This window comes from Oncorhynchus gorbuscha, linkage group LG03 (assembly GCF_021184085.1).
Source record: "Oncorhynchus gorbuscha isolate QuinsamMale2020 ecotype Even-year linkage group LG03, OgorEven_v1.0, whole genome shotgun sequence".
NCBI lineage: Eukaryota > Metazoa > Chordata > Actinopteri > Salmoniformes > Salmonidae > Oncorhynchus > Oncorhynchus gorbuscha.
This window is the reverse complement of record NC_060175.1, coordinates 48,613,779-48,628,082: the sequence shown is the minus strand read 5'-3', so window position 1 is coordinate 48,628,082 and position 14,304 is coordinate 48,613,779. Positions and strand designations below refer to the sequence as shown.

Sequence of the window (14,304 nt, the reverse complement as noted above, 5' to 3'; positions counted from 1 at the left end):
GCTCGTAGACTCTCTCATTCCAAAATCATGGGCTTCAATATGGTGTTGGTCCCCCTTTACTGCTATAACAGCCTCCACTCTTCAGGGAAGGCTTTTCATTAGATGTTGGATCATTACTGCGGGGACTTGCTTCCATCCAGCCACAAGAGCATTAGTGAGGTCAGGCACTGACGTTGGGCAGCTAGGCCTGGCTCGCAGTCGCCATTCCAATTCATCACAAAGGTGTTCAATGGGGTTGAGGTCAGGACTCTGTGCAGGCCAGTCAAGTTCGTCCACACGGATCTTATCAAACCATTTCTGTATGGACCACCCCTTGTGCATGGGAGCATTGTCATGCTGAAACAGGAAAGGGCCTTCCCCACTTTGTTGCCACAAAGTTGGAAGTACAGAATCATCTAGAATGTCATTGTATGCTGTTGCGTAAGATTTCTCTTCACTTGAACTAAGGGGCCTAGCCCAAACCATGAAAAACAGCCCCAGACCATTATTCCTCATCCACCAAACTTTACAGTTGGCACTATGCACTCATGCAGGTAGTGTACTCCAAACCCAGATTTGTGAGCTTTACACCACTCCAGACAATGCTTGGAATTGTGCATGGTAATCTTGTGTGTGACTGCTCGGCCATGGAAACCCATTTCATGAAGCTCCCAATGAACAGTTCTTGTGCTGGCGTTGCTTCCAGAGGCAGTTTGGAACTCGGTAGTGAGTGTTGCAACAGATTTTTACATGCAACGGGCTTCAGCACTCTACGGTCCCGTTCTGCGAGCTTGTGTGGCCAACCACTTTTACGGCTGAGCCATTGTTGTTTCTAGACGTTTCCACTTCACAATAACAGCACTTTCAGTTTACTGGAGCAGCTATAGCAGGGCAGACATGTAATGAAATTACTTGTTGGAAAGGTGGCGAAGGTGGTGAAAGTCACTGATCTCTTGAGGATGGGCCATTCTACTGCCAATGTTTGTCTATGGAGGTTGCTTGGCTGTGTGCTAGATTTCATTAACCTGTCAGCAACGGGTGTGGCTGAAATAGCCGAATCCACCAATTTGAAGGGGTGTCCACATCCTTCTGGCCATGTAGTGTACTTTCAAAATCTTAAGACTAAGGAAGAATAAGCCTCAAATATTTCATATTGCCCTTTAAACCCATTTGTTTCAGGTAGTGTATACCTACGAAACACAGAACCCTTTCCACAACACCCATCATCTCCAAGGCCCTGCAGCTCAATAAGTTATTTTATTGTAAACATCTGGCCCTTGGCCAAGTGTCCATGCCCACACAGTCCATCAGCAGGCCAGGGTTATGCCCCTGTCTCTGTTCCCATTCTTTCTGGGACTTGCATGCTCTATGCAGCCCGGGCCCCAGGGCCATGTTGGTGAGGTCTACTAGCTCACGGCGGTGGGACAGCATGGTCCCCATGTGCTCCAGCTTGGAGCGGATGTTGGAGTAGTGATACTGACGCTCTTTGGTCAGCTTGTGGAAGCACTCCCTCAGGTTCCCATCGGGGGGCGAGGTACAGTGACGGATTGCAGTGCGACGGTCCACACCATGGGGGGCGAGGTGCTGCCTGGGGGAGGTAGAGATGGAATCTGAGGAGGCAGCTTCATTCTGGATGTTGTCGGTCTGGTTATTGGTGGTGGCAAAGTGGGTAACTGTAGCCTTGTTGGGGGAGAGAAGGTTAGTGTACTGAGTCAGATCTGTCTGCACTCCAATGTCCACCGTGGTGAAGCTGGTCTGGGTGGAGACATGACAAGGAGTGACGAGGGGTGTGACCAGCACATCCACTGCTGCTGTAACAGTGGCAGGGTCACCTGTAGGCAGGCACTGGGCAGCACTTCCAGACAGGATCTCCTGCATGTGCTGCTGCTCCATCCAGTCTTCCCCTATGGTGGAGGAGTCTGAGACCGGGCTGCTCTTACGGCCCCTCGCCCCAGTGTCCTCTCTGGGGGGGCAGCACTGCCACAGCCTGGGCCCGGCTAGGTGTGCTGGTCAGACAGACAATTTTGTCCAATACTTCCAGACAGACAGACTCGACTGGGGGCCTTTCTCTGGCCGGCTGAGGGGATGACGTGACGGGGAGTTTGATGAGCAGGTGGTCGTAGATGCCACTGATTCGGGCACTGGCTGGGCCCCTGGTAATAACAGGCATGGACTGGGCATACAGGATGCGGAACTCCTCATCAAAGTTCTCAGTGATCTGGCCTGACAACTCAATCAGGTTGCTGCTGTTTAGTTTACCATCAGTCCAATTGAACCTAAGAATTAACCAAAATGCTTTACAGTTGTATACCCCATTTCAGTCAAATAAGGATGGCTACATCACTTACAGTAGCTTGATTCATACAAGGGGAAAGTATTTAGTAATGTTTTATTGCTTGGGACGTTTTTCAATGCTATACTGTATAATGCCTTGTTAGTAAAGCAGGAAGTCTTTACCTGTAGGAGCCTGTAGCCACTCGGTTCCCATCAATCAACATGAACCGTTCATGTACCTTTCCAGTAATCTTGGCCCCTGATCTCATGAAGTACGTACCACCAGTTATGGTCCTCACTCGCATTTGCTTTAATGAGGAATGAAACAAAAACAGTATGAAATACAAGCCAGTCACTGGTCACTTATAAAACATGCAGACAGCATGATCATGCTACTAAGTAAGTCATAAACAAACCATGTTTCCATTGATCATGAAAACAATGCATTATATGACCATCAGTTTCATTTTATTGAACCTTTACTGAACTAGGTATGTATTGAAACTGTAATCATGGCTTATCGGAGATACGACACAAAGGTGGAGTCATCACACCCACATACCAGAAGCTCGTCCAGGCGCACATTGATGTTGTTGCACATTTTGAGGAATGCAGGCACACAGGAGTGTTCCAGCAGGATGTAGACTGGAACTCTGTGCCGCGTGCACGCCTCTTGAAGATCCTTGAATATGTCCAGGTCTGTCAGAGAGTCTGTCACTATGGCAATCACCTGTAATGGTACATCAATCATTGGTTAGTCAAAGCACCATTCAGGTCCAGTTTACAATTTTAGAGAGGCTGCTCTTCTGACTTACTATTTGTGAGTCAGGGTCACTCTGAATGGGCTCTTATACCTGCTGGTGCCCAAAAACCAGGTCTTAATCAACCATTAAGGAAAAAAAACACTGAGCCAACTCCTTTATTGGCCACACTTTCTCTGTCATGTGTACTTAAATGATCCTCGCTTGCAGTCAACTGTGGTCTGTTGCCATTGCAATCATATGTAAATGCTTGGTCAGCAAACAAATGAGTTTCTCTGACAGGGACAATCAGGCTCATTGTGAGGTGCTTTTAGAAATCCTGCTGATGTCTGACCTCATGTTCTCCAGAAGCAGGTTAGAAAATTGTTGCAACGATGTTAGCATTTCTTGATAAAATTGTATTTTCTAGTGCCCTCTCAAGAATAATAACTCAATGGCGTACAGATCAAGGGCCTTTTGGGGCATTTTCTAAATTGTTATTCTCAAACTGATGCTGCGCAACTATAAGGCCTGAAGCAGAGACATTCAATTTACTGCAACTCAAACCTGAGTTCTCCACTTTAGCTGTAAACCTACCTACAGCGCACCTGCACGCATAGGCAGATCAACACCCAAGGCTAAGCATTAAAAAAAGAGCACACAAACATTGTGAAAAGCATGTTCAGACACATTCATTGATGTACTATTACTGTAGGTGCTCCTCTGAACCACATACTTGGTAGTTTGGAGCCTTTTCTTCATTCTCTTTTCTGGAACGTCAACTCATCAGGATGGTAAGGAAACTGCATCAAACTGACAGTTCCAACATATCCAGAAATGTATTGAGTTTGAACATGTGACTAACATTAATGGGGTTCTTTCTTTTGTCTGACCTTTATGAGCAAGTATCTACTGCTCTTCAAAATGGGTAATATCGTTTTCTATAAGAATCTGTGAATTATAAAGGAGAAAGAAAAACTATGCTTTTGAGAAGCTGAACATCAAACCATATAAAGGTTCATCCAGACCTCACAAATATTTATATACGAGACCTTGTCAATCACCCAGGGAGCACCGTCCGACTCCAACGTCCAGGGATGTTGTAAAGACATACAAATTTGATCCGTCCGTTCTGGCCTTGATTTCAATGACCACAGATGTTTTTTTTTGGACCGGACTCGATTTAGCCCAAACCAAACATAGGCGTCAGCTAACAATTTTTAGATTGGCAAATTAGTCTAGCCTACTATCTAACCTTGTAGTAAACATGGCCGAATACCACCGGTTTCATGCCAAGGTGACCTCTGACCTCCAGGGTGCATGGCATTGATTTTGTTAGTCACTCTTACTAAGATATCATTAACATGGCATAAGTCAATGCAAAATGTGTGGAATTGCCAACAACTTTAAAACATAAATGTTTCTCCACCCCAAAATGAGTAGAATATTTTCAAATGTTCTCTGTCCCATTGTACAATGTGTAGAACTGCAAAAAACTTGCTTTAAAACTGAGAAATCCAGTCAGGGTCTCAACTTACTGTTGTGAGTCACAATAGTTGAACACACAATGTGAAAGCTTGAAATGTGATTGTTTCTCAGCAATTTCTCGATTGTTATGTCAGTCACTCAATTAGCCATGTCAGCTAACAATGTTTAGATTGGTAAATAAGACTAGCCAACTATCTAAACCAAATCTCGCTTAGGATGGCCCATAAAAGGCTAGAGTCGGCCCTGCATGGCTGGTTTGAATTTTACATTGGAGGTGTGCCAAATTCAGGCAAATACAAAATGGGTCCTTCCATACATGCCTATACCATTAATATGTATCACTAAACAACACACATAAAACTCAACACGTGGTATGCCTATTGGTGACCATTTTAATATTTTGTTCATTTATTACCTCCTTGGCACTTTTTATCATTCTTCTCGCAGCTTCCTTACAACTATAGATGCATTCCCCATAGCTGGGTTGGAAGTGTGCGACAGCGCGAGTGACTCCTCGGTAAGAGCCCGATGTAAAGGCGGGCCAGCCGATTTCCAACAGCGGTGGTTCCACGTCTGAGACCTCTGGGAAGTAAGTCACCGAGGAGCAGTCCATGGAGCTACTTACCGACTGCTCAATGATCACGTCTTCACCCTGAAGGGACGCACAGCGTGGGACCGCCGCAGCACTGCCAATCTGTTTGATCTCGTCATCTGAGAGAAAGTTCGGAATTTGTTCTTTTTTTAGAAAATCCAGAAAGGAATCAACTCCACCTGAAATAAGCTCCTCTAACGCTAATCGGTGCTTTTCGTTGTACAACTCCTGTATATTCAAATAATTTCCCTGTCTTGTTGACGGCCACCTTCCAGGTGAATCGTCCAAACATTGCGATTGAGCCATAATGTTACTATTTAGAATATGCAGTAACCATTCAATTAAGGGATCCTCCTATACGTGTGGAACAATGTAGCCAGAAAAAGCACATTTGTATTTTGCGTATTTTGCGTTGAACTCAGTTCCGGCCCATCCGTAGTAGGCATTGGTTACTCGAAAGTTGTGCAACCAGACTTGTGTACACAGGCCTGCGCTTTAGAGCGCTCTGCTAAACGCGCTCGCTCATTGGCCAGCAGTTTGAATTTGAAGCCAAACAAACCCCAGTATCCCAGTATCCACTTTCAAATCACGACCCCAAATTCCCGGACTACCGTAGTATATTGCAGGCTATATTTTGACACGACGGCCTATAGGTAGGCCTGCCCTAAAGTACTGTATATCATATGGATGTTAAAAGAAATAAGCAAAAGCCTATTTGGCTGAACTTACCATGACATTGACGTTTTCAGTTTTTAAAATTAAACCAGGTAATCATTACCGCTGTTAACCATGTGTGCTATCAAGTTATGTTAGTTGGTTGTGTTATCAAGTAATTGATCATGTCTAGGGAGACCACATTTAAAATACCCAAATGCGGGACAACAGGGCGATTTAGGCGGGATATTCGCGAGACAGTGTAGTCTACATGAATAATGTTTTAGGATGCATTATTTTTTATTTATTTTATTTCACCTTTATTTAACCAGGTAGGCCCAGTTGAGAACAAGTTCTCATTTGCAACTTTGACCTGGACAAGATAAAGCAAAGCAGTGCGACAAAAACAACAACAGAGTTACACATGGGATAAACAAACATACAGTCAATAACACAATACAAAAATATATATGTACAGTGTGTGCAAATGTAGTAAGATTAGGGAGGTAAGGCAGTAAATAGGCCATAGAGGCGAAATAATTACAATTTAGTGTTAACACTGGAGTGATAGATGTGCAAGTAGAGATACTGGGGTGCAAGTAGAGATACTGGGGTGCAAAAGAGCAACAACAAAAAAATAACAATATGGGGATGTTGGCTGTGCTATTTAAAGATGGGCTGTGTACAGGGACAGCTCTGACAGCTGATGCTTAAAGTTAGAGAGGGAGATATAAGTCTCCAGCTTCAGTGACTATTGCAATCCGTTCCAGTCATTGGCAGCAGAGAACTGGAAGAAAAGGCGGCCAAAGCAGGTTTTGGCTTTGGGATGACCAGTGAAATATACCTGCTGGAGCGTGTGCTACAGGTGGGTGTTGCTATGGTGAACAGTGAGCTGAGATAACGCAGGGCTTTTCCTAGCAAAGACTTATAGATGACCTGGAGCCAGTGGGTTTGGCAACGGATATGAAGCGAGGGCCAGCCAACAAGAGCATACAGGTCGCAGTGGTGGGTAGTATATGGGGCTTTGGTGACAAAACAGATGGCACTGTTATACACTACATCCAATTTGCTGAGTAGAGTGTTGGAGACTATTTTGTAAATGACATTGCCGAAGTCAATGATCGGTAGGATAGTCAGTTTTACGAGGGTATGTTTGGCAGCATGAATGAAGGAGGAATTGTTGCGAAATAGGAAGCCAATTTTAGATTTAATTTTGGATTGGAGATGCTTAATGTGAGTTTACAGTCTAACCAGACACCTAGGTATTTGTAGTTGTCCACATATTCTAAGTCAGAACTGTCCAGAGTAGTGATGCTAGTCGGGCGGGCGGGTGCGGGCAGCAATCGGTTTAAGAGCATGCATTTAGTTTTACTAGCATTTAAAATCAGTTGTAGGCCACAGAAGGAGTGTTGTATGGTATTGAAGCTTGTTTGGAGGTTTGTTAACACAGTGTCCAAAGAAGGGCCAGATGTATACAGAATATTGTTAGGTGTGTGAATTTGACCAATTTACTGTCCTGCCTGACCATTTTCGAGTAAAATGTAAATATTTGCTTTAGGAATGTAATGGAGTTCTAGTAATCAAAAATATAAGTAGTAAAGTAAAGAACAGATACCCCCCAAAACAAATTAAATATACTGAACAAAAATTTAAACTTTAAAATGTCAAAGATTTGACTGAGTTACAGTTCATATAAGGAAGTCAGCCAATTGAAATGAATTTATTAGGTCCTAATCTACAGATTTCACATGACTGGGCAGGGATGCATCCATGGGTGGGCTGGGAGGGCATAGACACACCCATTTGGCAGCCAAGCCTAACCAATCAGAATGAGTTTTTCCCCATAAAAGTGTTCGTTTTTTACAGACAGAAATACTCCTCAGCACCACCCATACTCCCCTCTCAGAGGATCCCACAGGTAAAGAAGCCAGATGTGGAGGTCCAGGGCTGGCGTGTTAACACGTTGTCTGCGGTTGTGATGCCGGTTGGACGTACTGCCAAATTCTCTAAAATGACATTGGTAGCTTATGGTAGAGAAATTAACATTCAATTCCCTGGCAACAGCTCTGGTGGGCATTCCTGCAGTCATTATGCCAATTGCACACTCCCTCAAAACGGTGGCATTGTGTTGTGTGACAAAACTACACATTTTAAAGTGGCCTTTTATTGTCCCCAGCATAAGGTGCACCTGTGTAATGATCATGCTGTTTAATCCCCTTCTTCATATGCCATGCCTGACAGGTGGATGCATTATATTGACAAAGGAGAAATGCTCACTAACAGGGATATAAACTTGTGTGCACAACATTTTTGAAAAATAAGCTTTTTGTGCGTATGGAACATTTCTGTTTATTTTTATTTTAACTCATTAAACATGGGACCAATACTTTACATGTTACGTTTATATTTTTGTTCAGTGTAGCAGGTTACTTTAACATATTTTTTACTTAAGTAGCCTACTTTATAACACCACTGCTAGGAAGGGAGACTTAAAATGGAATTGAGCGAAGTAGCAGAAAACATGTTGAATAAGCAAGTAATGAGCATGGAGAGCCTCACTCACTATTTACTTTCTTTTGTAGCTCTTAGTCAAAAGCATGCATTTTGTTAGTGGGGCCTAACTGTCCTCTCCACGTTTAGCTGGAATTTAGCCCAAAAGGATTTCAGAAATATGATTGGTTGATGATAGGCCTATGACATTGGCCTACATCTTGTCTTGCATTGCACAGAATATCAGATCTCCACAATGATTGGAGAAGTGTTTATCACCAGTCAATTTAGGCTACCACATCCTTATAATTTCTTTCCATAAGCGCAACGAGACAGGTTGGAATGTCTGACTGAAATACAGCGCAAATCAACCATTAAAAAAAATATATGTTGATAAAATCTGGGACATGTGGCCACCCTGATCATGACTGTGTAGCCTTAATCTCTTGTGGACAGACTATACGTAAAGCATCTGACAAATTAGGCCAACGTGTGATTTGAGATTTGGGTTTACCCATTTAATCCCATCGGTCACAATAGTGAAATATTTTTGTTGTTGTACTTTACAGGCTCTAGAGAAGTTAAGTTGTACTTATAAGTAATTTATTATGCATTATTAAGGTATCTAGTATGTTCCAGAGGAGTTGCATATGATTTCTCAAAATGGTCACAAGGCCACAAGCATATCCTCCAAGGTGTACTTTTACAGACGAATTTGGCACCAGAGGTCTATATTGAACAGATTAAAAAATGTAATACATTGTTGAAATGTTAAAATATTTTCTTTGTAAATATAATGTTTAAAGGGTCTAGTTAACATACAGCACCAGTCAAGTTTGGACACACCTACTCATTCAAGGGTTTTTCTTTATTTTTTACAATTGTCTACATTGTAGAATAATAGTGAAGACATCAAAACTATGAAATAACACATATGGAATCATGTAATAACCCAAAAAGTTTTAAACAAATCCAAATATATTTTACATTTGACATTCTTCAAATTAGCCACCCTTTGCCTTGATGACAGTTTTGCACAGTCTTGAAATTCTCTCAACATATGCTCCCACATATACTGAGCACTAATTGGCTGCTTTTCCTTCACTCCAATTCATCCCCAACCATCTCAAATGGGTTGAGGTTGGGGGATTGTGGGGGCCAGGTCATCTAATGCAGCACTCCATCACTCTCCTTGGTCATATAGCCCTTACACAGCCCGGAGATATGTTTAGGGTCAAAGTCCTATTGCAAACAAATTATAGTTCCACTAAGCGGTGGTCCTTCTGTAGCTCAGTGGTCCTTCTGTAGCTCAGTGGTCCTTCTGTAGCTCAGTTGGTAGAGCATGGTGCTTGTAACGCCAGGGTAGTGGGTTCGATTCCCAGGACCACCCATACGTAGAATGTATGCACACATGACTGTAAGTCGCTTTGGATAAAAGCGTCTGCTAAATGGCATATATTATTATTATTATATTATTATTATATAAGCGCAAACCACATGGAATGGCATATCGCAAAATGCTGTGGTAGCTATGCTGGTTAAGTGTGCCTTGAATTCTAAATAAATCACAGACAGTGTCACCAGCAAAGGACCATCACACCTCCTTCTCCATGATTCACGGTGGGAACCACACATGCGGAGATCATCCGTTCACCTACTCTGCGTCTCACAAAGACACGGCGGTTAGAACCAAAAATTTCACATTTGGACTCATCAGACCAAAGGACAGATTTCCACCGGTCTAATATCCATTACTTGTGTTTCTTGGCCCAAGCAAGTCTCTTCTTCTTATTGGTGACCTTTAGTAGTGGTTTCTTTGCAGAAATTTGACCATGAAGGCCTGATTCACGCAGTCTCTGAACAGTTGATGTTGAGATGTGTCTGTTACTTTAACTCTGTGAAGCATTTCTTTGGGCTGCAATTTCTGAGGCTGGTAACTCTGGGTCTTCCTGTCCTGTGGCGGTCCACATGAGAGCCAGTTTCATCATAGCGGGTGATGGTTTTTGCTACTGCACTTGAAGAAACTTTTCCGGATTGACTAACCTTCATGTCTTAAAGTAATGATGCACTTTCGTTTCTCTTTATTTATTTGAGCTGTTCTTGACATAATATGGACTTGGTATTTTACCAAATAGGGATATCTTCTCTATACCACTCCTACCTTGTCACAACACAACTGATTGGTTCAAATGCATTAAGGAAAGAAATTCCACAAAATAACTTTTAACAAGGCACACCTGTTAATTTAAATGCATTCAAATCAAATGTATTTATATAACTCTTCGTACATCAGCTGATATCTCAAAGTGCTCTCCAGAAACCCAGGCTAAAACACCAAACAGCTAGCAATGCAGGTATAGAAGCACGGTGGCTAGGAAAAACTCCCTAGAAAGGCCAAAACCTAGGGTGAAACCTAGAGAGGAACCAGGCTACCAGGCATTCTAGGTGACTACCTCATGAAGCTGGAGAATGCCAAGAGTGTGAAAATCTGTCATCAAGGCAAAGGGTGGCTATTTTGAAGAATCTCAAATATAAAATACATTGGGGCAAAAAAGTATTTAGTCAGCCACCAATTGTGCAAGTTCTCCCCCTTAGAAACATGAGAGAGGCCTGTAATTTTCATCATAGGTACACTTTAACTATGACAGACAAAATGGAAAAAAAATCCAGAAAATCACATTGTAGGATTTTTTATAAATGTATTTGCAAATTATGTTGGAAAATAAGTATTTTGTATATATATGGTTACTACATGATTCCATATGCGTTATTTCATAGTTTTGATGTCTTTATTATTATTCTACAATGTAGAAAATAGTACACATGAAGAAAGTAGGTGTGTCCAAACATGTGACTGTTACTGTATGTGCCTTTAAGTTTCAATACATTGAATCCATGATGCTTGTGGTAGGACTATATCCTAGAGGTCACATTTTTGACCAATGGGAAAATGCATTGGCTCTAACTTATTATATATATTTCATCAGCAGATGATTTCATTTTTCAGTAGATTGAAGTTGAGTTGGGTTATGAATATACTTGATCAATATCATCTTAGAGGATTTTACCATTATTCATTAGTCTTTACATGTGTTTAAATCAGTGATTTTGACTGTTAAACGTCATATTTTGTTATTTCAGTGGGAATTGGCCATGTATAGACCCATACACTGAATTAGTGTAATAACTTAACAAACATTTTATGTCAATAGGTTTGTTTGTTGCACAATGATAGACCCGGTTTAAGTGAGTTTTGCAGAATAGTCACAAGAGTAGACCTGGTTTGTATGAATGTTGAGACTTGGACACTGGGGTAGACCTGTTTAATGTGAGTATGCCCATGGATTTACTTGGTTTACATGAGTAATGGGGTGTGGGGATACACAAGGCTCATACGGGTAGTGGGTCTGGATGAACCTCTATTGTCCATTCAAATCTCTGGTACTAAAAAATTGAATGGGGCAGGGGCACATGTGTTATAGCACTGTACTATGAGTTTATCTATGAAAGTATTACAGTATACAAGTCAGAAGTTGCAAGACTAAGATATGTAAATAACAGGGTTGGGGTGTGCAGTGTATAGCTAGATATAGGCTACAGTTGGTGACTAGGGGAATACAGCCATAAGGAAAGTGGGTAACATGGATGAGATAGGCAAGTAACAGGGATGAGGTATATTGGCAAAGGAACTGGAGTCTATGAGTAACAAATAGGGCATTTGGTAGGTTATCCAATAAAAAAAAGCATATTTTGATCAATGGGTAAAATCTCATGTCTCTATCATAATACGTTCCAAATTTATTGGAATTGTTACCCGTGTAGCATATTCAAAATCAGGGTGACTAAATCAATGGAGGCCAGAGGAAAAAATGTGTCCATAAATCAGGAAAATGGCATCGTGTCAGCTAGGCTGGATGCTGAGCGAGAATTAAGGCTTCCTGACAGACTTATTATTGAACTTGTAATTTTTCTTCTCAAACCCAGAGGACATAAAACAATATAGAGGTAAGATAGATATTGATTTAGAGACATGACTTGTAGTATTTTCATATTTTAGTATAGGTTGTTCATATTAATGCTAAGTTCCTGTTCTTTTTCGAAGACTTCTCACCAAAACAAGTGTACTCAGTGAAATGTCAACGGGGCACTGAGCTTACCTCAAGCTTTTCATTTTCAAAGTCTTTTACATTTAATTCAGCTCGTGCCATGCTAATTTAGCTATTTGCGACCCCCTGACACAACGTGGAAGGCGACAACCACAAAATGTAAAATCCTCAAAAGTTTCTGTGATAAAGCTGCTAAGCGCTGTCAACAAAGTTTGGTGCTTTGGCTATTATCAGATGTATTAGGTTACGAAATCTGACTTTTTGGATATAATGTTAATGATATGTCAGAGAAAGACCCCACTGAACGATTCAGAACATGAATAATCATATTTGTCTTGGTAAAATGTATTTTATAACATATGGAAATGTCATCACTAAAGTTTTCACCGGGTGGACACGCTACATTTAGGGCTCGGCGATGGGTGTATCAATATTAGGGTATTGGAATGTGGGTGTTAGGGCATGGGGGTAACAGGGCTGGGGTGTGTAGGTAATTATTTGGGTTTAGGTGTGTGGGAAAGTGGGCTGAGGTATATAGATATTGGGGCTGAGGAATAGGAAAACAAGTCTGTAAATGGTATTATAAGCAGAGCACTTAATTTTACCTTTATTCAACTAGGAAAGTCAGTTAAGAAGAAATTCTTATTTTCAAGGACAGCCTAGGAACAGTGTCTAGGAAAAGTGGGTTAACTGGTCTAGGAACAGTGGGTTAGCTGCCTTGTTCAGGGGCAGAACGGCAGATTTTTACCTTGTCAGCTCGGGGATTCGATTTAGCAACCTTTTGGTTACTAGTCCAACGCTCTAATCACTAGGCTACCTGCCTTCTTTTTTTATGTTCCCATCAATAATAAAACATATATTTTTTAAACATACTTTTAAATATATATGTATATATATATATAAGACAATACATGTTAAGGTTACTAATAGTATAAGATTTGCAGTGGCATGTCTGGGAAAAACGTGGGAACAAATGGGTTAACCGAGATTAGTATAGGTTATGCCTGAAAATTCAAAAGATGAAACTCTAGTGTTGTTGACAGTAAAAATAATAATTCACCTCGAAATTCAAATGATGAACGCAATGTGCCTCATTTGCCTCTCAATGCCACATACTGGATGGAGCCTTCTTTTTTTACACACACAAGTGGCCTATGAGTGACACTGTAGGCCAGGCTACGCTATATGATGATAAAACTACAAGAACAAGTCTAATTGGCTTACTTATCATGACATTGATTCTTAATATTTAAAATAACACCCAGCATTTATGTTTTAAAGTGATTGACAAGGTCTGTGTATTCCTGAATTGAAATCAAAATGTGAAACAGTGGTTTTGGCAATCACCTCGAAATGCAAATGATGGACGCAATGTCCCCATATTGCCACATAAATGTGCTTTCTTTTTTACGCACTAGTATAACCAAAGACTATAAGAGCCTAGTGCTTGTTATATAGGTACCTTATTTAACGGACCAGTAAAGTTAGTTTATTGTCGCTCTGTGAACCTAGAGTCGGTATAACTGGAAAATGCAAATAGAAATAGGATATGGCGCATCGCCGCGACACATTTGTGAAATTAGCTGTTTACCCCTTTACGCGCGCTTTTCATTAGGCTGAATTGGCCTTGTTGATATTCAGGCCTAATGTCTCATTCATTGAAGTATAATAATTATTCAATACTTTCCCCTTGTATGAACCACTCTCCAAAATGCCTATATGGTTAGACGGACACCTTAACACGGGTTACATAATTCTTATGTATATTCATTAGGCTATGACTGTTGTTATTAGGCTTACGTGGCAGGTAAGACATTTTCTGATTGGAAATTATGTCAAAATTATTAAGCTACACATTTGGCAAATGCTCAAATACACTATTACATTTTCAGTAGGCTACTGTTCAAAACTGACCGATCGTTGTTCGTTTCCAATACTTTTGCTTTGTTCAGAGCGCATCTCTCGCGTATACATTCACCGT

The 14,304-nt window shown here is 41.3% G+C and overlaps 1 protein-coding gene across 1 annotated transcript; it reads right to left on the bottom strand.

Annotated features, from left to right (window-relative positions):
* Positions 1 to 453: 453 nt before the first annotated feature.
* LOC124031475 (protein FAM83D-like) lies at positions 454 to 5,553 on the bottom strand. Its single transcript, XM_046342743.1, is given in 5 exon segments — positions 454 to 1,950; positions 1,952 to 2,255; positions 2,437 to 2,561; positions 2,816 to 2,983; positions 4,897 to 5,553. Coding segments are annotated over 5 exon segments (1,794 nt in total). The 5' UTR covers positions 5,380 to 5,553; the 3' UTR covers positions 454 to 1,236.
* Positions 5,554 to 14,304: the final 8,751 nt, after the last annotated feature.